Source organism: Anolis sagrei, chromosome 3, assembly GCF_037176765.1.
Source record: "Anolis sagrei isolate rAnoSag1 chromosome 3, rAnoSag1.mat, whole genome shotgun sequence".
Taxonomy (NCBI): Eukaryota; Metazoa; Chordata; class Lepidosauria; order Squamata; family Dactyloidae; genus Anolis; species Anolis sagrei.
The window spans coordinates 226443920-226471585 of record NC_090023.1 but is presented as its reverse complement, the minus strand read 5'-3'; the positions used below and the strand labels follow the sequence as shown (position 1 = coordinate 226471585).

General features: G+C 38.0%; 1 protein-coding gene across 1 annotated transcript in view; it reads right to left on the bottom strand.

The window, feature by feature from the left end:
* Positions 1-2339: 2339 nt before the first annotated feature.
* UBXN7 (UBX domain protein 7) overlaps positions 2340-27666 on the bottom strand; it is a 29157-nt gene continuing 3830 nt past the window's right edge. Inside the window, exons 2-11 of the mRNA XM_060767977.2 lie at positions 23528-23675; positions 22245-22312; positions 20657-20722; positions 19098-19210; positions 13823-13969; positions 13559-13649; positions 12364-12491; positions 11770-12160; positions 9276-9355; positions 2340-7319 (exon numbers count right to left, since the gene is read on the bottom strand). Coding sequence (XP_060623960.1) covers positions 7158-7319; positions 9276-9355; positions 11770-12160; positions 12364-12491; positions 13559-13649; positions 13823-13969; positions 19098-19210; positions 20657-20722; positions 22245-22312; positions 23528-23675 — 1394 coding nt within the window. The 3' untranslated portion in view covers positions 2340-7157. The remainder of the gene's footprint in view (positions 7320-9275; positions 9356-11769; positions 12161-12363; positions 12492-13558; positions 13650-13822; positions 13970-19097; positions 19211-20656; positions 20723-22244; positions 22313-23527; positions 23676-27666) is intronic.

Sequence of the window (27666 nt, the reverse complement as noted above, 5' to 3'; positions counted from 1 at the left end):
CAATTCTGGACACTACAAATCTAGATAGAAATGTACAATGTGGAACGTGTCCAGAGGAAAATGGCTAAAATGGTCAAAAGTCTGGAGACCATGCCCTATGAGGAGTGGCTTAAAGAGCTGGGTATGTTTAGCCTGCAGAAGAGAAGGTTGAGAGGTGACATGATAGCCATTAAAAGGACAATCTCCTTCCTTGGATGCTTTTCAACAAAGGCAGGATGGCCACTTGTCAGGGGTACATGGATTGTGCTTTCCCTACATGGCAGGGGATTAGACTAGATGGCCCATGTGGTCTCTTCCAACTCTATTATTCTGTGATTCTAAGTATGTGATGTTTCTTAAAAGCTGATTTACTATATCAGGGTGTTTTATTTGGACAAGGAGCCAAACAGTAGCACAGGACTTTTATTCTACTCTCCCTGCAGAACGGATGGAAATTTGAATGTAGCTGAGTTGCAGTCCCCAGTATTAATCACCAATGTTTATGCTCGCTGCAGTTGTTGTGTTTAATGTCTGGAGGACCTCATAATTTCCATTGCTGCTCTACAGAATGAATTCATCCATGTTGCACTGAAGACCTTCATGTTTTCCCTGCTCTTGTCATGTAGAGTAACTTCCACACCCAACTGGTATCACCACAGCAAGTACATCAGACAAGTGCAGTATGTTGTGCCCAAGACAGAAAAGAAGGCACTCACTCATCCTGCCCAAATAAAAGTTCACAGTACACAGGGCTGGACAAAGATATTTAACCATCTGAGGTGAAAGTTCTGGCCTGCTTTCTATTTACATTAGCTGATAGGACTAGCAGTTGAATCCTGACTTCAGAGCTGTTGATATATAGCATGCTCCTAAGGTAGCCAGGTAGGCCAATGGGCAGAGGGAGGAGTGATGTGTTTCACACAGCGTATCTTCCATAAAATGCAATAAGCAGGAAGCTGAGTTTTCTTCACCTCTTGTCTATCAGCTGCTACTAAGGCATTCCTCATTCTGTTTAATAGAAAGGCCAACCCAGTGGAGACATAATCATCTGAGTTGAGATTCCATCTGTTTTGGATTTTGTCTTTTGCTTTGCATGGAAACTCTGCTCACTCTTACATTATTTGAATTGGTACTCCCTAATTTCCCCCACAACATTTGACTTCCTAAGTATGCCAAAATGATAGTGCTACAATCCATAAACATTCCACAAACATATTGTTTTAACGTTTATAGCCAAGAAAGACCTATCTAAAGGGAAGTGGCTTAATGCAATCCTATTGGAACAAGTCTGATATCATGTGTCCATGACAAGTTGATAAAAAAGAAGACAAAGACAGCATCTTCCAAAAATTATACTCATATAAGGACTAACAACTACTTTGTAACACAATGAAAACTTGGGCCAATATTGAACTGTGCATGTGGCTGCCACCAAAGCTGTATTTTCAGTAATGCTTCACTGTTTCTACACTCCTGCTGAAATTCACTTGCTGCCACTTATAGGACTTAGAGCAGTGATTCTCAACCTTCCTAATGCCGCGACCCCTTAATACACTTCCTCATGTTGTAGTGACCCCCAACCCATAAAATCATTTTTGTTGCTACTTCATAACTGTAATTTTGCTACTGTTATGGAGTATGTATTTTCATTCATTGGGCCAAGTTTGGCACAAATACCAGACATGCCCAAATTTGAATACTGGTGGGGTTGGGCTTCATTTTGTCATTTGGGAGTTGTAGTTGCTGCCATTTATAGTTAACCTACAATCAAAGAGCATTCGAACCCCACCAACAATAGAATTGAACCAACCTTGACACACAGAAGTCCCAGGACCAACAAAATTTTGGAAGGGTTTGTTGGGCACTGACCTTGAGTTTTGGATTTGTAGTTCAGCCTACATCCAGAGAGCTTTGTGGACTCAAACAATGATGGATCTGGACCAAACTTGGCACAAATACCTAATATGCCCAAATGTGAACACTGGTGGAGTTTGGGGGAAAATAGATCTTGACATTTGGGAGTTGCAGTTGCTGGGATTTATAGTTCACCTACAATCAAAGAGCATTCGAACCCCACCAACGATAGAGTTGGACCAAACTTCCCACACAGAACCCCCAGGAACAACAGAAAATACTGTTTTCTGATGGTCTTTGGCAACCCTCTGACACCCCTGGCGACCCACAGGTTGAGAAATGCTGACTTAGAGAAACATATTGTACGTCATGTCACTCATTTCTTTTACCATAAATTGGCCAATAGGTGAGGTTTGGTCCTCATCAATGTAATCCCATCTACACACATTTCACCTTGTGTGTTATACAAGATCTTATTTGTTTCTATAAATACAAAAAGGCAGCAATTAGTAAAAAGGTTTGCTTTATTTCCAGGATCAAAATATTACAGTAGGAAGGGCATTTACATGTATTTATAAAAATGCAGCACTTGTATACATAGATCAGAGGTTGCCTTGAGTTTGGTCCTTCCCATCACAGCAAGCTGAAATCTTCTCTTCCCCCACCCACCTTAGAATTACAATTATTATGAGGAAAATGGCTTCTACTGAAAATGTAGCAGGTCGGTTTTATACAGCGTAAGCTATAAAGCTTTAAAGACAACAACCCAATGTTTAATGTTAACCCGAGGCCCCCCATAGTACCATAATCTAGATTATAACAATATCCCAAATATATTCCTCTCAATTTAAATTGTGACGTAACACCTCAATCCCCACATGCTCACGTTTTTCCACTTTCAGTCCTAGAAGTTCTTCTGGAATTAGCCTTTTAATGATTCCTGCAGCTGTGCCAGACATTTACAGAAGAACTGGGTTTTTAAGGTTATCTCTACAATTTTCAACATGGTTAGATGCTCTCTAATAAATGACTAGCTCCATAATTCTTGTTCACATGTGTTGCACCAGGCACACCCCCTAAAAAAGTCAAATGTCAGGAATGGCTTGTACATTGGAAACAGAGATGGGGTAAACACGCAGAAGCTTTCTACTTAGTCTTGAAGTCCAATCCTTAAGTCTGAACAGCAAAACCAAAATAGAGCTAGTAAATGAATTTGGAATCCACACAAGATTTACAGCACAGAATCTTGCAGCAGCTGCATCTTGATAAATAGTTCATTGGGGAAATTATTATAGTAGGGGATGTTCTGGTTAAAGTCTGCTGACAATCCAAAACCTGGCATTAATTGATAATATCACTTAAATTATGTGAGACTAGATTTATTTTTGAACACTAATTGCTTAAAGGGAACGTTTGTGAAATAGACTATTATGCATGATTTAGTGTCAGATTCTTTATTTAAAGGGAATATGCGGCTTTTCTGCTCTCAAGGCACTTTTTACAGGGATCTTAGGGGCACTATTCCCCCAACTCCTTGCATACCTCAGAGCCTTCCAGTATCACTTGACTGTCTATTAATCTCCCGAGCTATTCTAAGAATAGGATAAAAATAGAAGAGGGAAGAGAAGCGGTTTAAATAAGTGGCGTTAATTTAATTCACCAGAGCAGCCATATTGAAAAAAGTGAAGAGAAAACTATCACCCATTTCCAAAGGCAACTGAATTGTCCCTAAAATCAAGCAAGAGAAAATCCCTCGTGTCTATTTCTACAAATGAGTATGATCATGCCTGTCTATTCATGCATATGAGCACAGAGTTTTCTATGGTCTTTTGGCAATTTTGTTATAGCAGAGCTTTCTAAAATAGCTTTGCTGCCTGTCTCCTCTCTGGTCAATTTTGTTATCTCTTCAGAAGTATTACTTATTCAAAATCCATCCAAGTCATTTGTGTACCATGGAAGAATATGAATATGAAATAAGTTGTCAAATGATGACAACTGCTTGAAATGAATACTTTTCCTAATTTCCCAAACCAAATTGCAAAGTATTTGTCAGAGAAAGTGGGATGGATCCAGACCTGCCCTAATAGAGTTTGCTCACGCTGGAAAAAAGCATTGAGGCAGGCAATAAAACGGCTGCACTGCTCCATCTCCTTCCTTTAGCAGGAAGCTTTTGCTAGATCCTGATTTGCAGGGAGTTTTAATCCAGTGATGGTTTCATTTAGTGGTAGATCTTCTGTTCATTCAAGCCTGGACACACAGATCTCCCTTACTTTCCATAGTTCACCATAAAATGGTTGAATAACTAATGCATGCAATATTCATTCTCTCTCTCTCTCTCTCTCGGCCTGGAGCATCCCCAAAGATGCAGTTTGGGGCAGAGATGTCAGGGCTCCCATATCTATAGGGAGCCACTGGTGTAAATTAGAATCCACAACATTCAAGAGAAGAAGACTTTAAAAAAACCTTCAGCAAAGTTCCTATTTAAGACAACTTAGAATTTTGGTTACAAGAATTCTAAGGAAATTAGTACTCTGCTGGTTCTCTGCTTGAATAGCTGTAAAAGAACAGTGTGAGAGGCTCATAATATTACGTACACACGCATGCACTCGTGAATATGTATGACTTAAAACCAATCAGCATTTCCAACAAAGGACGATTTATTTTTATAAGGGGAAATTTCTTGATCTATAGATGAAAACCTTAACACCATGTGGGTTCAATCTAGATAAAAATAAACCATTATCCCTTTAAAAAGGGTGACAATAAAATGTTCTAAACTGCCACCTTAAATGCAACTCACTTTTGTTTTCAGCAAATGACAAAACATTTTGTTAATTTTTAAATTAAATTCTGAGCGATGTGTGTGTGTGTGTGTGTGTGTTTATATCTCTGTGTGTTTATGTAACTTTTTATGGTCAACTTAGTGGTAGTCTATTAAAATTCCCTTCCCAGAAAATTCTTGGATTCAAATTCTAGGAAAAAAAACATATCTTACAGCTGTTTAATATATTATTATTGATATTTAGTTTCATAATTATCCTGGAAACTACACTGCTAGGGCAGTATAGAACATCTGAAATGAATTTAAAACCGATGTAACAGTGCGGGGCATTAAGGATCAACAGCCTTGCCCTAAGAATATATAAATAAGCTGAAGTAAAAATAAATTAATGTTAAATATGGGGCATTACTAGAGCTCAAGGACTCTGAAAATGTTTTTTGACACGTGCCATGCTCTAACATGGATTATATATGTTGCAGTTACTATTCCTCACAAAGTACTTGTTCATGAAAAGACAGCTCTCCATGAACTATTAACAAATGTAGTACTTTTTCTCATTCACAATTCAATGAGTATAAAAGCAGCAAATCTCCTCAAAAGTAACTGACAACTTAAAATATGGTCTTTTTATCCTCCCATATCAGCTAAGGACAGCTGAAGCCAAAACCAATACAGAAGATTAAAGGCAATCATAATTCAGGCAATTTTACAGAGCTGAGAACTAAGGAAATAACTTCAAGAAATAATGCTAGACAGTCCTACTTTCTCTTTAAGGTCCAAACAAAGAGCTGAAGAAAGAGCATGGTGCAAACAATGGCTCAAGAAACAAGATTCTAAATAAAAGGTGGGCGAAGGACAAAGAAGTTTGAGGATAAGGGCAGAAATAATAGGAAAATGGGTCAAGGAGAGAACCAAAAGTTGAATTTCTGCTACTAACAACCCGTTCATTAGGCTGCAAGCTTAGTTTAGTTTTAACGGACACTGTTGATCTGCATTGTCTCTACCATGATCTTTAGATAAATTATTTGCTAGCATCAGTTTCCAAGAAAGGAGTCGCAGGGTCTTGATAGTCACATCAAAAACTAGATGTCTTATCCAACACAGTAGTCTGTTTCCATTAGCAAACTACATGTGAATTCACACACTGCCAGCTATACAATTTTTAACATAATATCAATTTGTTTTAACACTTTCCAAAAAATTATGATCTCTCAGGTGTAAAAAAAAGAATCCATATTTGTTATTCCCAAAAGGATGTTTCCATTTCATAATGCCATACAAGCTGTTATTCCTCAAGAACTGTATTATCAGAAGCTTGTAATGACGATATAATAATCCCACCATGATTTAGCCCCAAACATAATTTGTTATCAGACTCAAGCAGGCCACATCACTCCTTCATAAATCACATCTGGCATTCAACTATATCTTTGTGACCAAATAGAACACACAACAACAAACAACTTTTTTTCTAAACTCTAGCTGCCCAAGCTGAGATTGGGGCCCCAAAACATCTTGCTTTGCTTATGCTGTGAGTGAGTTGATTATCTCTATGGGATTTTATATCACCCATGAAAAAGCACAAGGAGTGCTTTCATCTTTAAGCACGGTACCTACACAAATACACCACAGACCAACAGAGTTCCACAAAGGTTGCCGGGCACAACAAAAACAGCTTTTGTTATGATAGAAAAGATTTAATCAGCTTTAGATTCATAATGGGTATCTTGCCACATTCCACGGCCTCAAAGCTTTACTTCTGAACATGAAAAAGGGAGCTCTGCAACTCTCAATCAAGTTACATCAGCACTACTGGCTACATGAACTGTTCTAACATTTCTGTGCCCTTTCTTGGAACTGTGCTTGTGATCATTCTCAAATGACAATAAGGCAGTGGATTTGCAGCTGTTTTCATTTTCTTTACATGTAAGCAAGAGTTAGGAGTTCTCCACATAACTAATTACGCATGTGCTGTTTGTCTGAAAAAGCCTGTGTGCTGGCACCTATTCACAGCAATCCAGCAGTATGCACCCACACTACGTCAGATTCAGTTTTCAGTACCTCTTGGCAAATGCCAAGCGCCCTTGAAAACCAGATGCTACAAAGGTCAGTGATACAAGAAAAAACTCCTCCTTTCAGCAATACCGTGCTCAGGTTGCCTGACAAAACTGTTAATGTCTGGTCACATGATATTGTGAAAAATAAAATATATTAACGAAAATAGACTTCTGTTGTGAGGGAAAGGAGAAAGCATTTCTTGTCTTGGCTGTGTACTGCCCCTGCATCTGGACATATAGACAGCCCTTCTTATTTTGAAACAATAATGAATTGAGGCAGGTGTGCCCTGAACAACTGAAGTACATGTGTCTTCCTCCATCATCAAAGCCAGCCAACTTATCCTGCTGTGGACTGCTTGCTAATGGAACACGTAGGGAAAGAGAGAAGTCAGCAACTGGCTGTCTGATTTCAGCTCTGTGATCTCATGGAGCCAAACTGTGTACTTGATGAGTTAGTACTGTAGGCAAAGACGACACAGGGAGAACTAATTCCTTTCTTGCACAAAGACAGTTTCTTGAGGACAAAGGCCAGCCTCTTGTAATGTGATATCATAGTCCAGGTGGGAAAGTTTCCTTCGGGGAAAGTTGGTGAGGAGTTCAAAACGTTCATTAGGATATCCTTTTGACTGCACATGTTTGATAAGAGCCTTTGGAGAAAGGGGGGAAACACCGGGTCAGTCATGAATTACCACTCTGTGTACACTTTTAATGCAAATGGATGAAAATGCATTGAGCAGTTAAGGTTACATCAGTGGTTCCCAACCTTTTTTTCACCAGGGACCACTCTCCAACATTAGTACCAAAAGGGTTACTAATCAGTTTTTGGTCAACTTTAGATTCGGTTTGGTTATTTGGGGTGCTGATTCAGAAAACTGCATTGGATAGACCACATCAGGTCAAGTTTCTGATACAGAACATATGCCATCCAGTAGTTGCCATCTGCTCACCAACAAAAAACCATATTTAATAAGCCTCTACACTATAAGAAAGTTTCACGAGACAAGTCACTCTCATTGCAACGGTATAGTAATGGTGAGGCTGCAGATCATATTTTCGTTCTTGCAGACCACTGGTGGAGCACGGACCACAGGTTGGGAACCACTGGGTTACATCAACAAAAGGAATGTAATTTCTTCATTTGTTACAACCTCATGCAAAGAAACTAAGAAAACCTGGGGGGTGGGGTTAAAACACATATCGCAACATTTTTACTCCTTCAAAGAGAAAGTTGAGCAAGCTTTTGAAAGAATAGCACAAAATTTTCTAAAGGAAGCTAAGCTATATATTAATAGCATTCTATTGATTTCATCAGCTGAAATAACTTATATCCTCACCCATTCCTATTCAACTACACATCATATGTGGTAAAAAGTATACGATCCATGTGAATCAGGATCTAAACATGATGTAAAGTGCCTGTTCTCTTTCACTTCCTACTCTATTAGTATTGTTTTGTTTAAGTAGTATTGTTTAAGTAGGAAAGAAGAAAACATTATCACAGATTCACATCAAAAATGTATAATAGACAATGAATGGTTAATTAAAATATATGATACCATTTATATATTTTTCCACCAAGAAACTCAAAGCAGAGTACTTGATATTCCCAATTGATCTCTGAGAGCCAGCATGGTGTAGTGGTTTGAGTGCTGACCATGACCCTGTTGACCACGGCTTAAATCCCTGCTTAGCCATGGAAACGCAATGGGTGACCCTGGAAAAACCATGCTCTCTCACCCTCAGAGGAAGGCAAGGGCAATCATCACTAGCCTGAACAAACTTAAGGCAAGAAAACCCTGTGATAATTTTGCCTTGGGGTCTACATGAGATGGCCGTAAAGACATACAACAACTATATTGTTCTCCTATTTAGATACAGGCCAGGTAGTTTTGCTCAAAATCCTAAAGGCAGCTACACCATGTGCCCCAGAACACATCCCAAGAAGGACAGCTAATTTCAACTTCTGCTACAATTATGACACCTTTTAAGACAATTCATCATTGTCACCATAATCCTTTAGACAACTAAAACCTAGGGAATGAAGAGCAAAACTCGAATAATCAAGATTTCAAGAAGGCCACAAGTACTGCTCAGAAATGGCAGTTCCAAAATGTGGCCAGGACAACCCATCCGATAACTGTCATATTAATAAGACACTGGAATTATGCTATGAATATTTTTTCAAAGCTCCAGTTCAAAAATGTATCTTGCAATATACTATGCAGCTCAATTTGTCTGGAAAAGGGCATTTTTAAAGCAAAAAATATAAACACTTAACTAATATTTTCTGATGGTGTCATTAGATCAGTTTCTCTCAACCTGATAACTTCCAATTACAATTCAACAAGCTCCTGCCAAAACCACAACACATCAAAGGGGTATCAGGTTGAGGAATACATCATTAGCTGTTGCCACAGAAAATGGAATGACTGTGATGAACCAAAAGTGCAGTCATATATGAAATGAAAAAAATAAACTATATTTTGACTATGAAAAGTACATATGAAAAACAAACATCTGAAACAGTGTTCCTGGAAAGACAGGAATCCTAAAGGAATTGTGGATTTGTCCTTTGCTTAGAATCTTTCATTACTTTTACTCACCAGAAGCTTAGCTTGTTCAGGCAATGATATTTGTTCCCTCTTCCCATCCGGATACCTTAGCATTAGCTGAGCCTTTGGTCCTAACAGAAGAAAGTTACGCATTAAATACACATTCCCCTGCATTTGTTTTCAGTACTAAATATGATGGTAACTAATAATCATCACACAGAACTCTAGAATCAGAAGTAATTCCTTGAACATTTTGAGGTCATGGAAGGGCCCGGTTTTTTGGACCAGCACATGATTGGCAGGCAGTATGTCCCAGATTCATCTCTCAACATCTTCAGGAAAGGATTTCAGAATGAGGAAAGCCTTCTGCTCTGCAGTCACTGCCACCTGCAGTAGACATTACTGAACAAAGTGGACCAACAATCTCACACACTATTAGACTCATAATTTTCTAACTGTGCCCTCAATGCCACAATGGAGGGACTGAGCATACTAAACTAATATTAAATTTGTATTGTCGAAGGCTTTGTTGAATAATCTATGAATTTTTTGTAATCTCATGTAAACAGATTTTTGGTTCCATTTCACTAAAACATCCCACCGCAGATTTGCTTTTGCTAAGTTTCTTCAAATGTCATCTGGTTAGTAATACTAGTTTATATGCCATTTACTTCTTTTCTGTTCTTTTCTGAAGATATTAATAGAGCAGAGACTGTATTGTATACAGTATTTATGATTATCCTGCAAAGATTTACTAACTTTTTAAAAGTCATAATTGTAAAATGGAAAACAAAAGAAAGCAATTAAAGCTGGAAACAGTTGCATATGATAACTAATGATCAGATTACAATGAATTTGGTGGGATCAGCTTTGAACCCTAAATGGCTGGATCACATCAACATGGCTGTCTGGGAAAACACACTTCTTTTGGACAGCTGTTTGTAACCCTGAATATCAGTACACAAGTATCCACTTTAAGATATAATTTATATTTAGGGAGTAACATAAAAGCAATTATGAAATGTGTGTAAATTTCAGTACTGCAAACTGGATAGCTAATTACAATTGAAGAGAAGGAGTATTTTTCCTCCATGGTTATTTTTATGGATGCAACACTGATCTCTCCAATACTTTCCTCCCTTTACATAGAAGATGCATACACTAAGTAAATTATTATGAATACTGTCAAGATACTAATCAAAATAGTTACCAAGAGATATCTGATCAAAACTCAAGACATACTTTTAAAAAACCAAACATTGCTGACATTAAAATTTACCACACTAGAATAATGGTATACAGCAGGGGTCCTCAAACTATGGCCAGGGGGCCGGATGTGGCCCTCCAAGGTCATTTACCCGGCCCTCGCTTAGGGTCAATCTAAGTCTGAAACGACTTGAAAGCACACAACATCAACAATCCTATCTTATCAGCCAAAAGTAGGCCCACACTTCCCATTGAAATACTAATAATTTTATATTTTTTTGAAATTGGTCTTCATTTTAATTATTGTATTGTTTTAAGTGTTTTTTTGCACTACAAATAAGATATGTGCAGTGTGCATAGGAATTCATTCATGTTTTTTTCAAATTATAATCCAGCCCTCCAACAGTTTGAGGGACTGTGACCTGGCCCTCTGTTTAAAAAGTTTGAGTACCCCTGGTATACAGTGTTCCCTCGCTCCTTCGCAGTTCACTTACCCAAAGACTTGCTGTTTCGCGGTTTTCCCTGCACGGCCCTCCTCCTTGCCTTCCCTCCCCCCTCTCTCTCACTCACTTTGCCTTCTCTTTCCTCTCCTCTTTCCCCCCCCCCTGGGGTACCTCTTGCCATCCTCCCCTGGCAAGAGGGACACTTTCGCCTGCGCCTTCCCTCTCTCCCTCCTTGCCTTCTTTCCTCTGCCGCTTTCCCTCCTGAGGCTATGGAAGAAAGAAGAGGAGGAGGAGGAAGAAGAAGATGCTGGGGAGGAAACGGAGGGAGCTTCTGGAGCCGCTGCCCCTTCAGCCAGGTCTCCTCCGGCGGCAGCTCCTGTGGAAGCAGAACAAGCCAAGCGAGAGGGACAAGAGGACGGAAAGGGGACGAGGAAGAAATTTCCTCTTCTGCTTTCCCTCCTCTTCTCCCTCTTGCTCGGCTCGTACTGCTTCTGCACTTCAGCCAAGTCTCCTCTAACTGTCCCTGATTTTTCCACGGAATCCAAACTCTGTCCTTAAGCACTGTGAGCCTACAGCGTTCTTCCTTCTTTCATCTACTCCTATTGCCTGGATGTGTTGAATAAAGTAGGTCTGGAAATAAAGAGATTCAAATTTCATTTTTAAAGCAGAGGCACACTGAATTTCAATAAGATCTTAATGAAACGTTTTGAATGTTTTTAAAAAAGATTTTAAATATTTTTTTCACGTAGCCCCTATGATGCTTTTGTACAACACTAGGGTTCCATAGAACACAATGTGGGAACTGTTAGTATAGATAATTCTGTGTCTCTAAATCAGTTATGAAAATTCAATACTTTAGGAAAGCACAGCAGGATTAATTCAGCTACCACACTTACCATTAACATTTAACTCCTTCACAGCAGCTTCTTGCTTAGCTTCTGCCTCTGCTAGCACCCCAGAATCTATGCAAGACAGTTCTCGGTGGTTTGTTATCACCTCAGGTTCAGTCCTTGCAGTGGGCTCTGGCTGGGGCCTTCTGCTTTCTTCTTTCCTACAACCCAAGTCCTTGTGCGGAGACTTCCTAGACTTTGAAGAATTGTCTGGCTCATCATCATCAGAACCGCAAACAGAAATAAATTCTTCACTCCCAGAGAAAAGCTCCGACTCAGATTCTTCATCTGATCTGCTCTCCTGCTTGGCTTGGTCAGAGTCAAAATGTGTTTCCTGTAAAGACGCTCTGATGGCAGCTTCCAACTGGCTATCTTCACTTGCATCAATAAGACTCTCCTAGCCAATACAACCATGAAGCAAATGGGAGAGAAAAGCTAGATTAATACATTGAAAAGTGGAAGAAACACAAGAGAACTCAATTAGTTTGACTATGAAACAATATTTTTGACTAAAAGGTAATGTACTGCCTATTTTTTTCTTCTCTGATCAAAATCCACTTAATTTATCTTTCCCAACCATTAAATAAGGATTATACTTACAGAGCGAGAGCGTTTCTGGGGAGGACTGGTAGAATGTCCATCTAGTTGTCCATGCTCCCCTAGAAACCCAGTCACTTGGTCCAAAAAAGAGGTTACGTCAAGCTGATGCCACTCCACAAGCTTCTGCCCTGTTCCAAACAGCAATGAGCCATAATTCAGCAACTGGCATTTCAAATTATTACCAAGAAGAAGACATTCAAAAAACGCATAAATATTAAATATTTAAAGAATTCTCTTTCACATCTCAAAACAATAAATATGTAATGATCAACATTATTTTTTATAATTTTCTTAACATATTTATACAATGCTTCTGCAAAGACAGTAGCAATTGAATTGCCAAGTGGCCACAGGACAGAAACACTAAGCCTTCTATTCCTAAGGATCAAATAGCCACAGCTGATGATTACTACAATTTTTATTTATACACCAGGGCCCTCTGGTGGCATAGTGAGTTAAACCGCTGAGCTGCTGAACTTGCTGACAGCAAATCAATAGGGGAGAATAAACAAAGCTTGAAATTGTGGGCCCACATCACTGCACATATTTGGGACACAAACAAAGAGCCCAATTGAAGGAAGGTAAATATGACTTTCATATGACTCTTATGATTGGAATATTACAATTGAAGAGTATAATCTAATCCTTAAAATGAACTATCAAACTGTACTGCATGAATTTTGTTTTTACTGTGTCAGAAGAGACTTGAGAATATACTGCAAGTCACTTCTGGTGTTAGGGAATCAGCCGTTTACAGAGACATTGTACAGGGGATGCCCGGTTGTGTTACCATTGTATGGGAGGCTTCTCTCATGTCCCCCATGGAAAGCTGGGGCTGACAGATGGAAGTTCACCTCATCTCATGGATTCAAACTGCTGACCTTCAGGTTTTCAGGTCAGCAGTTCAGTCGGCGCAAGGGTTTAACCCACTTCACCACTGAAATAAACTGAACTGCCATAAAATTTATAGCCCATCTAGTCAAGTAAACTACAAGTGATAATACTGCTAAGGATATGAAAAGAACTGCCTTTCTGAGTTTGAGACTTACACAGGATTGTATCTTGATAGATAACAAGTCGATTATAAGGTAGTGAGTTGCCAGCCAATAATAATATACACATTTTGGAATCTGAAGGAAATCAAAACTGTTTATTCTACAGTAGCATAGCTACACACACACACACTTCTTCTTACCTGTCCTAGGGTCCAGAATAGACACATATGGGAAGTCTGCTAATTTGTAGAACTGTATGTATCTTTGTCCTTCTTCACTGTCATGATACACCTATCAAGTAATCAAAATGTGTGTTTCAATGCTTGAGAACATTTCACCATTAAAGGGTGCAACAACATTCAAGACTACTATCTAAATTTTAATCTAATATATAAACTACTTTCCCAAGCATGATTTGGGTGAGACATCGATCTTAGATTCTTTCTGAGAAATAATCTTCCCACCTGCCAAAAAATGAAGTGTTCCCGGATAATATTTTTCACAGCTTCATTGCTCCAAACATCACGGTTAAGACACTGACAGGCGAAATCCTGTACATTCTGTATGTTTATCATGAGCCATTTGTTCTGCATCTGACCACACTCCTTGGCCTGGGGAGAAAAACAACATTAAGAACATTAGACAGAAATGGAGATCCAGCAAGAAACAATGCCAGCAGTAACAGCTTCTGCTTTCTATTCAAGGATCCATTACAGGTTCTCTGTACTGGGAAAAAAACCCCATCAGGTCTAAAAAACCATCCTGACAATAAACTCTGTGCGTCAATTTATCATACCCTGGTTATCCCAAAGTAACTATTGTGAACATGCCAAACACAGGATAAGTAGTAAAGCAGTTTTTTTCCCCCAAAACTGGGAAAAGCGCTCTCTCTCTCTCTCTCTCTCTATATATATATCTATATATATATATAAGATTTGACTGTAAAGTGAATTAACAGGGATCTAACAACAGGACACATTGGCTGATTCAAGAGGTGAAATTGTGGTGTATTTGATTTATTGATCGACGTTGCAGTTTACATTTTCACTATTCTTTCTCTCTAGTTTTCCGTCATTCTTAAATACCTACATTTGGTATTATTGGAGAACAACTTTGTGAGGATTGTTCAGGCTGCAACTGGGGTGTGTGGGAAGATTTGAAGTTGCAGGAAGAGATCTTACTGGTTTGAGTCACAAAGCTGGCATTGCCTGTTTGGCTGGTTGCAAGTTAATGTAGGAGTTTGATCAAGAATGTAATTTTGATCACTGGTTTGCCAAACCTGTTGGAAAAAAGTGCTTTATGAAAAACTGAACACTCACACTTCCTGAATGTATCAGGGGAAATGTATGGACTTCTTTGAAGGAGATTTACTAATGAGTTTGCACCAGTTGAATAATTCATGAACAAAAACATGAATCTATAGCTAGTCCTAAAGGCAATTTTATTTCTTGGAAACATGATTTCACTTTTTAAAAGTACCTGCTCCACTAGCTATTGAGTGTGCAAGGCAATGTAAGCAGAAACACTAATTCATACTGAATAGATCAATACCAAAAGTGTATAACTTTTTATGAGAGTATAACATCAAAACAGCTTTCTCAAGTCAATAACTACAGTGATAACCCAATAAAGATGCAGGGAGTTCCCTAGTTACAAACATCCGACTTACAAATGACTCATAGTTAAGAATGGGGGTAAGACAAGAGGAAGCAAGAAAAATCTACCCCTAGGGAAGGGAGTTCACTCCTGGAAGAGTTATCAAGGGGAAAGGTGTCTCAACTGAAGCTTCACCACCAATCCTTGTTTCCACAACTAGCCAGTTTTTTTCAAAATGCAATATATATATATATATATATATATATATATATATCTCACATAAATAAATATTTTATGGAAATCAGGTCCTTTTTGTTATCTTTTTAATTTGAAACCCACTTATCTGCTCCAGAATTAAATAGCTTTGACTTCAAAGTAAATATATTCAGAACTGGGGATTGAGAAGCCTATGTTTTATAAATGATAAGTATAGCAACAGTTAAATATGTGCATACAAGAAACAGATTGAAATATTTTTAGAAAGCGGTGTCAAAATCATCCTGGACTGAATTTCTACTAGAACCTTAAAAGGTCTCACCTTACTTCATCATCCAACTAAATTTTTTTAACAGTTTATTTTTATATTACACACAAAATTTCACATGGTGCAAACTCAATATTCTCTTTAAATTTATGGATCAGGTTTTCAAACTGCAGATCTAATAAAACTATGAATCTGACACTTTAAAATTCAGGGTAATGCATCATGCTTTTAGTGAATGGGAAAGCAGATTTTTATCTACCGTATTTTAATTTTAGCCAAAGTGTCTGCACAGCCAGCCATTAAAAATCTTAGAGTACAAATATCCATCAAAGCAAGCAAGGGGGTGCTTATTTTTGCATTCTGCTTTGCACTGTAATGCCATTCACATATTTTCAGTTATCTGGATCTACCACTAGCATAAAACTAAGTTTAATATTCATCGTGAAACATCCGGAAAATAACAGATGTTTTGGACCAAATGGTTGCGAAGATTGAAAAACTGGAATGACAAAATGATTTTACAATAAAACCATGGGAGAACATTAGCCTCTTCTCGTTTCAAATTAAATTTGTGGCTGAAAAATTACAATGTTTCCACATTTGTAAGGAAAACCCATCTCTTAGGAGCAGTGGTGGAAATAAAAGCGTGATTATGATATACGCTATTCTCTTTTATGAGGACTTTGCAAACTGGAATCAAGAGTTGCTTTCTGAGGTCTAAAACCCAACAGAGAATGCAGTAGGGGAAAGTTAGAATGTATCAAATTGTAGAAAAATGCATATAAATGTCATTGAGTATTTTTTATAACACAGATTCCATTATACGATTTTGCCTCTAGCCTCCCAAAGATCTTATGTGATAAATTAGATACTGATTTAACCCAAGCTACCCAAATTAGTTCATATCTAAGCAAAGATGGTCAATTATCTGATATATTAATATGCTTTCTGCTGAGCACACTAGCTGCAAATAAAATGTACTGCCAAAATGCTTAGGTATGGAAGAGGAAAATATATTGTAAGCAGCTCTGGTTCATAATATAGAATCACAAACTTGGAAAGTTTGTGTCACCCAATCTCCAGCAAGATGCCACTTTCCATGTAGCAGGCTGACTATATAAAGCCTCACATCAGTCAAAACCATCCAGGTTGACCACGTGGACTTTTTAATAACTTTACATGACTGTAGATTGCTAAACTATTTCTAAATTTGCTTAGGACAAGAATGGCAACTACAGAATTAAATGAAATCTCACCTATTTAAGGCTATTAGCATTCCTGGAAGCTTTCTGGAAGAACTAATCAAACTAGAAACAATGTACATGTGCTGTTCTATAGAGATAAAGCTTTTCTTCATGCTGCTGGCATACGATACACCTGCATGGGACAGACATTGCTCATCTCCACTTTAGAAAAGGGAATTTCTACAAATACAGGCAGTCCCTGAGTTGCAAGCATCCAATTTGCAAAAGGCTCACAGGAGCAGGGGTGAGACAACAGGAAGTCAGAGAAATCTACCCCTGGGAAGGGAAAGTCACTCCTGGAAGAGTTATCATGGGGAAAAGGTGTCTCCACGGAAGCTTCATCACCAATCCTTGTTTCCATAACAAGCCAATTTTTTTCAAAATCTAATTATCACAGGAACAGAAATTGAGGCGAAATCTTCTGAACAGGTGCACAGGCAGCAAATCAAATTATGGAGGCAGTTAATCCTTCCCTATACTATTAAAACCTTATAGATATATATTGGGAGGGATAGCTAATAGCTAATGTTCCAGAAGACAGGAGCAGAATTCAAAACGATTTTAACAGATTAGAGAGATGGGCCAAAACTAACAAAATAAAGTTCAACAGTGATAAATGCAAGATACTCCACTTAGGCAGAAAAAATGAAATGCAAAGATACAGAATGGGGGACGCGTGGCTCGAGAGCAGTACCTATGAACAAGATCTAGAGTCCTTGTGGACAACAAGTTAAACATGAGCCAACAGTGTGATGTGGCAGCTAAAAAAGCCAGTGGGATTTTGACTTGCACAAATAGGTGTATAGTGTCTAGATCCAGGGAAGTCACACCACCCCACTATTCTGCCTTGGTCAGGCCACACCTGCAATACTGCGTCCAATTCTGAACACCACAATTGAAGAGAGCTGGAATATGTCCAGAGGAGGGCAACTAAAATAAATAAGGGTCTGGAGAACAAACCCTATGAGGAGTGGCTTAAAGAGCTGGGCATGTTTAGCCTTCAGAAGAGAAGGCTGAGAGGAGACATGATGGCCGTTTATAAATATGTGATGGGAAGTCATAGGGAGTAAGCTTGTTTTCTGCTGTCCTGGAGACTAAGACACGGAACAATGGCTTCAAACTACAGGAAAGGAAATTCCACCTGAACATTAGGAAGATCTTCCTGACAGTGATAGCTATTCAGCAGTGGAACGCTGCTCCGGAGTGTGGTGGAGGCTCCTTCATTGGAAGCTTTTAAACAGAGGCTGGATGGCCATCTGTTGGGGGTACTTTGAATGCAAATTTTCTGCTTCTTAGCAGGGGATTGAATCGGATGGCCCACAAAGTCTCTTCCAACTCTATGATTCTGTGATTCTATATGCATATATGGCTGGAGTTACACTTTAAAAATGTGCCTGTTCTAACTTACATACACATTCAACTTAAGAACAAACCTACAGAACCTATCCTGTTCATAACTTGGGGACTGCCTAGGCATGGCTCCTCTTTTGTGATGAGGAAATTATTTTTCCAAACATGGGAGAAGAAGCTAATTCTCTTTTTATCATAAACTAAGGAACAACATTGGAAAATGGCTGCCATTCCTAAAACTAATAAAAGTATTTGACCTTTATTTTGTACAAAGCAATTTAATATATTTAAAATATATAATTCAAAAAACACGTAGGCATTAAATCTTTACGAGGTAGAATCATCAATACAATTAAGGTGAAAACCAGGTTCCACTTTAAGGAGCAATAACAGGAATTAAGAGTACAAAGTGCAGTAGTATAATATAAAGATAGATTTTATTCTTGAAGAGCTGAACAGTTTCCTTTTCTCTATAACTATAACAGAAGGAATTCTTACAACCAAAGAACGTTCTTTTAATGCAATATACATTTTCAATTTATAAAATGAATAGCAGTAGAGACAATATTCTTCATATATTAAGGGTTTTCAAAGCACACTTATTTGAAAGTAAATTCTGATGAAAACTAACTATTGGAATTGGGTTTAAAATGACTAAGACAGTCAATAGAGCTCATTATGACCCACTGTGACAAAAACAGTTTCTCCTGGCTTTCCAAGATTTTCCTCAACTTTGACAGAGTCCTTTTCAACTTACTGTGTCAGGAATTTAAAGGGAGGCATAAATATGTAACCAACTTATTAGAAGGACATTTCAGTACAGATACAGGGAAATCCTCTGTTTATATACACAGCTTGATGATAATGGAACCAGGATTTCTCTTTGCCCAGCTCATTATTATGTGCAAATAGTGACAGCTATGAAATACCTCTCAAGAAAAGTGATGAAGAGCTACCAAGATGTATAACAAAACACTACATGATACAAAATTACAAAAAAACAAAAAACAAAACCCTATGCCCAAGTCAATACTGAACCATTCACAGCAAAAGTTGGCAACCTACTGTTTCAAAACTCCCTTTATGCATTAGATCAATTGGAGGCCTGAATAGATCTGCGAGAGTGGTCAGTTTCTTGTCTATTGCTCCTCCATTCCTCAATTCTTGCTCCTGACGTACTGTAGGGGGACAGAAGAAAAAGAGAGATAAGGCAATCTTATTATAAAGGGATCATTTAAACAGAGCTCTGGAAATGCTCTCCTTCTTTCCTTCCTAAGACTCCAAATTGTTTTTTTTCTAGTGCAAAGCCCACAAACCTCTTTGTAGACAGAAAGTAGAAAACAAAACCTTTTTAGGTTGTGGAGGGGGGGGGGGGGGCATGCATTTTCAAAAGAGGGAATCAAGGACAGAGAATTGGGCAGAAGCAGTTCTGAATTTTCATGTTTTAGGGTTCTTGCATTTTTTTATAATGGATAATCAAAGGTTTTGTTTTGTCTGTCCTTCCTGTTCCCAGAAAGCCTAGGGACCAATAAAATATAATCTGATGAAAATAATTTGGTCTGATATGAACCCCACAGGAAAACCATGAAGACAAAAATATGCTACCATTTCCTTGGCAGAGGTCATACCAGAACAGGGAATAAAGCGTGCCATTTTACTAAACAAGTCTGCCTCTACAAGAATGGTTGTGTGACCGACCAGTTAATTAGGGAAAATCTGTAATAAGGTCCATAGAGATCATCATCCAGTGCCCAGAAGGATTGGCAGTGGTTGCAACAGGCTAGTGGGCCTCCCTGGCTAATATCTGGCAGGTGTTGATAATAATATGTAGACAATATATAGCAAGGAGGCTACTTTGCTGGCACTGTACTTTTGCTTCATTTTGTGGGTTTTATGTGTGTGTGATTAATGTTAGGTGGTTTGTTTGCTATAGTATAATGTGTTTTTGCTTGGGGAGGGATGTGTGTACAGGTATGTCGATGAACAGGTATTTTGCATACACATTTTCAAAAGCCTCACCACTGCACTTCATGTGAAATAAGCTGTGATTTACAGTGAAAAATAAGTGATTTAACATTTGAGGCTTAGACTCCACCTCTACCTTGTACTCTGCTTTTTGGTCAAGTTACTTAACCTCTAAGCATTATCTATTTTTCCCCCAAAATATAAAACTCTGAGATCAAAATAAAAGTCTGGAAGTTTAGAATGTCAGAGATGGATTCTACCTGGTATTCTGGTCTCTGTGCAAGATAGTGTCCTTTCAGAACCACAAGTTTGCCTTCTGGAAAACTGGTGTTTTGTCAACAGTCATGACCAGAAAGTACGTGAATGTATCCATAGTTGGCACAAACTCCAAATGTGCCACAGCCAAAAGAAATCAGAATGACATTTTTAAAAATGGTTTAGTGATTTCACAAACACAAAACAAAGAATAGGAACCAGATACTTTTGGACTCTAAACTTGCAATATCTTGAATTACTCACTATGGACTCTAAGGCTGCTTAGAGTCTAAGGATATCTGGAAGACCAACTGTTCTTCATACTTACTTTAAGAGGTCCAAGTTAGTAAGCAGAGATACAACTACAGAGCAAAAGGAAGGTTGAATGGTCTACAGATACTTACTAGTTTCTGTTTGGAAATCCCGAAAACCATCAAATATTGATCGAGCAGGTCTGCGTCTTTTTGGAGCTTCATAAGAAAACAGAATTAAATACACAGATTAGGTAAAAGAAATATTCTGCTATAACTGCACTACTGTGTTATTGCAGATATATCTGAAACTTCACAACCCTTTTCTTTTTATAATAATAATAATAATAATAATAATAATAATAATTATTATTATTATTATTTATTTATATTCCGCTCTATCTCCCCAAAGGGACAGGACAGATTCCAATCAGAAAAGGCAAAAATTCAATGCCTGAACAACAATACACACATAATAACAAAAATTAGCAACCCAACATATAAAAGCAAATTGTAAAATAATAACTAAAGTTAAATGAAAAACGCAAACTATTATATCAGACATTAAGTTGAGTAAGCAGTTTCAAGAATCCCCAAGGGCTAGTAATCAAATCTCATGCTATCTTATTACTTCAATTACATTGATCAGTGTTGAATCTCACCATAAGGCAACTAGTCAACAGCACTAACTGGCTTGCAGAAACTGTATTTCTCAATATATCTCACAGCTGACGCCTTTCATTTTAATGGAGTTGGCAACCCTTGGCCCTCTCCTTGTTTCCATCAGCATTATCATATAACCACTGCCATAAAGGACAGACATTGCTAACCCAGGGAAAGAGATAATGATAGTATTGGTAAACCTTTAATATGACAACACAGATTGACCATTTCTTCCAAAGAGACTTCCTAGAACTATGGCTCTTAAGATATCTAACACTGGAGGAGCCTGGCAGGATCTATTTCACCAGTGGGGCAAGGACCTGTGTCATTAATAGCAACTCTTTCTTTCTTTGAAACTTGTCAATGACTGCAGCCAATAATTTGCACTCCAGTATTGGTTGCCACAACTTTGAGTAGCGATACCCCAGCAAACCCTCATCATTACTTCACCGTTTTAAGGACAAAACAAAACTACTTTCATTACCTCTCAAGTTAATGACGACTAGTTATGGAAACAGAACCTTAGAAATTCTCTGTAGAAGCCAAAATAAAGTTATGGAATTAATTTGCCCGTTATCTTAAAAAACAAACAAACACCCTATAGTTTCAAAATACTCACAGTAGTAACATGTTTAGCAGAACAGATTCCATAACTATTACATTATTATTATTATTATTATTATTATTATTATTATTATTTCTTACATGCCTCTCCTCATAGCTCATTACAGTACTATATTTATTTATCTCTCACAGAGCACTATACATTATATTATACAGGAATTGGCTTTATGGGTAGTACATTCTCACCTTATCTTTAAAAAAGTGTAAATGGAAGCAGCAGCATAATTCAGAATATATGAAATAACATATTCCCTAGACTGCCAATTAAGCATAAAAGTCTGTATTTTATTCATAATTTGCACTACTCGGGAATGAAAGTAGTATAAATACTTCAACAGCAGAAGGCTACATGCTACAATGACTCAGAGGAGCAAGAGAGACCAGGAGGAAATCTGTCAAAGCTCATTCTTAGTTACCGTCAGACTTGAAGAGAAGAACAATATAGTTCACTTACCTCCAAATAATGGCTCAGGTTCTACCAGAATTTCCTGCTTTTGAGGAATAGGTGCTCTTACTTCATCTCTGTAAAAATAAAAAGCACATGTTTTGACCATGACAACAAGTATTACAATGCATTTCAAAGAAAGAAGAAACTGTATCCATCTAGTCAAAATGTATACTTTCGCCTACAAAATCTATAGTGCACTGTAGTTTCAAACACTAATAATATGATGCAATATTTTAATTCTACTGCTGAATGAACAAATTCTAGATACATAACAAAATAGGACTTTGTGTAGCACAGACAAATGGCATTCCATAAAGAAAGCAAATTAAAGTGAGTAAAAAAGATTGATAGCACGACTTTATTCCTGAAATTGCACCCTTCATAGAAATCCACTAAGTATGAGTATAGAAGAACTGCACAAAGTTACCATACTGTAAATGAGCAAACCAAACTCCAATAATATTTATACATTTCTACATTAACACCACACATGCAATTGTATTTAATTAAGATGAAGGCCAAATGGGAGTCTTGACTATTGTATACCCATTGAATCAATGGAAATTATGCAAGTTCTCACTTACCAAGTTTCTACTGATTCAATCTTAACAAAGATGAAAACTTAAATACAGTTTATAGTATCAACTAATGTAAAACCACAGAATCAATGGAAATTGCATAAATCCTCACTTACACTGACTTAATGTATGTGCTCTTACCTGGACTAACAACTGAATTTTGGACAACTAAATAATCCATTCCACAAAGCATAGTGGTGGAATGATTAAAGATGACACAAATGTAGTGTTGAATGAACTGCATCATATGTGCAGACATTTAAATGTCTACACATATGATGGGGCCTAAATAGAAGCAGCAGTAGTTTAGGCACCATTTACATCAAACATTTAAATGTAAACTCCTAGAGTGAAACAGAAGCAGTTTATGCTCCACCTACACTAAACATTTAATGTATAGTTTCAAACCAGTATTGAAGAAAGTGGTTTTGCTATGCAGATGATTACATGGGAAATCCTGGAACCAGTTAGAGGTCCAGATGGTTATTACACAAAACAGAGAGCACTGGTGCATTAAGGGCTTTTTAAGTGTGTTTTTAGGCGAGTCTGTTGTCTGCTCACTGGAGTTTGAAGTTAGCTAGAGCTGAACGGCATTATATATGATCCGTGTAGAAGGGTCCTTAATGACAGTAACTATGAACTACTATAGTAATTCCTTGATATCCGTCAAAGCTAATAATTCATTATACAGCTCTTCATGAAGTTACATACTCTGTATGTGGCCGGAGGTTTGATACACTTGCAGAACTAGTGCTCGGTTCCTCAGCTATTCCTCCACCATCCAGGAACATAGTGACAGCCATTTCCAGATTATTGTTGCATGCTTCAAGCATATGCTTGCCTATGCTTTCAGTGGCCCCTGTGACAAAAAGAAAAAGAAAATGAGTTCTTAAAGTTTCAAAAGACAGCTCCAAGTAAAGCCAACCTTCATTCTCTGAAAGTAATATCACTGGGTGAGATCCTATACATCAAAACCAGCTACTAAACAGACTAATCAGAAGTAATTGGAATAAGAAGTAACAGTTCTTCTACACCCTTGTGCATTCAAAACATCAAGAAATGGATCAGTAAATATAGTCCCTCTACATAAAATGCCTCTTCAGATGAGTGAGATAGCCAGGGCTTATCTATAAAGAAAATATTAGAGATGTGTAAATGGCTTTATGCACCTTTTCTCCCATTTATAAGAACCATCATTTTGGAATTATCAGTATAAAATTTTAATTCCAAAAATTACTTGCAATTCAACAATATTTTCGATACCCCTAACATAGAGACTATCAGAAAGTTAGAATTATAACATGAACAGCCAAATACCAAATCATGCACTTTAGTCAGGGGCAAAAATCCTGGGACTTCAGAAGAGGTCCGCATACATAGCTGTTGGTCTCAGGATTTCTGCCTCTATTGTCCACACTTGCCGCTTCATTGCAGGATTTAGAGGCTCTTAAGATGGCCGCCATAGAACTTTTGCTGGAATATATTTTTTTAAGTAAGGTGCGAAGATGCAAATCATTGTATATGTTCCGTTCCTAGGTTATATAAGCTGCAAGGCCGTCTGTGCAGACAGGGTGTTGTTCCTGGGTTATACACGTCTGTTCCTGACTGCTATTATTGCAAAAAGATGTTCAACGTTGATTAGGAGGGCACAACTTTGTCCTGGCCAGAGAAAAGTTGCCCTCCACACATTTCATGAAGCTTCTGGCACAAAAACAACTTTTTTGTGTCTACTCAACTGTCACCTTCTTTTTAGGAACTGACCAATCAGGAACAAATGTCTAAAATCTGGGAACAACCATAGATTTAAAAAATCCCGTGATTTGCGAGAGCAGGGACATTCGGACATTCAAAGAGTCGCCCTCGGGCTGAGAGGGGCGGTCAATAAATGCAAGAAATAAATAAATAAAGATGTGGATTTTTGGTTCAGAACTTGGATATACCTACACCTGAAAATCTTGCATTTTTTGTCATTTGTAGCGATTGCTTCCACGTTTACAGGGAACGGCATCTGGCCACCCTTCTGTTAGCTGTAGAAGCTCCTGGGATAAAGGTAGTGTCTGGACAGGCCCATAGAATGGAGAGGGGCAATTAAATCCTAGCGGTCTCAGTTGTGTCTTATACCATCAATCATGATATCATTTAGTTGTCTGAGTTGGGTTTAGAGAAGCACATGTTACAAAAGCTGCAGTTTCCAATTGGCTAGCAGGCATCAAAAAGTAGTGTTGGGGGACTTTTGCTTCATGTTATAAACTTCTGGAGCACCTAAGTCCCATCTTGTCCTCTACCTTCTGAAAATGCTGAGAAAGCTATTCGGAGAGTGGGGTTCCATATCAATATATAGAGAATGTATAGCCCCACTGTTGTTTTCATTTGCTAATGCCACCGAGAGACTGGGATCTCTGACTTGGTGTTTGAAGGGAGTTTTGGAATAGTCTGGAATGGATGAGGATGACCAACTTGTCATTGAGGACAGGGAACTGTGGAGTTTGAATTCATAGCAGTTTTTAATGAATAACAAAGGATGGTGGAAGATGTGATTCAAAAGCATGGTAAAACTCAAACTATTTCCACCTCTGATGTATCTTAATCTAGGAAAGGCTGCAGTACTATGAGTGGGAATGTTTTCTGATATGGACAGAGGGACTCAACTCGGATGAAAATGCACTCTGGCGGGATTACATTTCCAGTCTGAGGACTCTTCTGGACCTGCCACTGACTGTAGGTGCCCTGGTGGTTGCAGTAAAACCCTTCTTTGGTTTGGTGTGTCAGCTGCAACTCCATCTGAGGAATAAACCTGGGTTCTTATCATGCCAATTACATGCAAATGGGACGACTATAATTTATATTATTTGGGTGGACTTAATGGATTATTCAAAAACCCCAGCTGATACATAATATGTCTGCACATATCCTTATGTGGGCTAGCAGATCACATCATACCAATACTGCATGAGTTGTTTGATTGCATGTTTGGTTGCACGGCAAAGTCCAGTTGTTAAGATTTTCAAGCAATAACAGCTCGTGTCTAAATATCTGAGGGACTACTTACACTAACATCTTTTTAGTTTTGGAAATCACACCATGGGCAGTATATACAGGTTGTAAAACTTGCATATGGAACATGTGACCCTCCAGATGTCATTGGACTCCAATCCCATCAATCACAGCCAGAATAACTAATGACAGATAATGCAAACTGTGGTCTAACATCATCTGTAAGATTATTATTCCTTACTGTGTACAAATGTGAATTTCCTTTCAGTGCTGCTCTGTGGCAGTTCTGAGAGGAACTTAAAACATCTGGTTTCATTGGCTTTTAAGTAAAAAGCAGATAGAGAGCAGGGGTGTCCAATCTTTTTATTTTTCTGAGCCAAGCTGGAAGAAGAATTGTCTTCAGTCACACACAATTTGACTGTCTGTGCTTGGAAGATAACACACTAGAAGCCACACACTGCCATAAAACTGAAGCTACACATGTGCACAAATAGCGAGAGCAAATGGCAGTACTATGTCTAGTATAGAATACATACTTGAATTCTTTTTCACAATTCATTTTACATGCCATTGCAATAGAGTCCTCTTGCCCTTAATTTTATTACCGATAGTTAATTTCAACAGGTTTTTTTTGTTTCTTCTGGCCAAACTGTTTGCAATTATAGCACAATATATAACATGATTTTTGTTCCTGGGTTATAAATATCATTTTCCTAATTGGTTCTATTATAAAAACATGAGGAAAAGTTTATTAATCTGCAAAAACTTTGCTTTTGCAGGACAGCTTGCAGCAAATTTTGCTATAGTTTTTCAATGAATATCTCATAGTCTCAACCAATTTAACATACTTTGTGGCAGCCACAGAAACAAAATTTCTGGAGTATAACAACTACTTTCAAAGAAAGTACCACACAATTAAACAGGAAATAACATTTTAAAACCAGGAACAGAACATGTTTCAAATTTTGTTATATAGTATAATGTGAAGTATGGATAGTAGCTCTGATATTTGTGGATGCAATGCACTCTGATTATTTCATTCCATTCTGTTGTCATCTAGAACATTCACAATGAAGAACCATGCAAACAAGTTACATTTTTTTTCAGGAATAGTTCCATAACGTTTTAAGTTAGCTTACAATTTTGTGTTGGGTTGCATTCATAGCCATTGGAAGACTGCCTCTTTAAATAGCGGTCAAACATCCTCACCCCGCAAATAAATAAGAGCTGAAGAGACTACCATACAGTACCTAGAAAATATCTAGAGGGCAGATTTTGTTGTATGTGGATAAATAAAATCATGGGTATCATACTAGTTTTCTATTTGCATTACTCCATCCTTCATCTGTGTGTATGCATGGGTATATTTAAGATTAGTTAGACTGGATGGTTTTGTTGTTGTTTTGTTTACAAAGCACCATGTCCCTTGATGGTAGTAATTCAATAAATGGATCCTGCCAATGTTAAAAATACTTCTCCATGGACAGGTTCTATGAAGCTTCAGTAACATCTGGTTGGGTTTTATGGGAGCTGGCCAGTTCGCACTCAAGCACTAGCAAAGACAATTGGATAAACGATGGCCTGCCCTACACCAAATCAGACCACTGGTCCATCTTGCCCACTGCTGTCAATACTGATTGGTCACAGTTCCAAAAGGAAAATCTTTTACAATTCACAGTTATTATGCACTACTATTTAAAAAGCAGGTCTTTATTTACCCTTTTACAGGAGCAGACATTTGTACATCAAGGACTAATAGTTCTAAAGAAATGAAACCCCCATAATGAGATGCACACACTTCCAGCTGTCAGGAGTCAACTGCTATCCCATATCTAAGCTCTTGAATGGACTTGGCA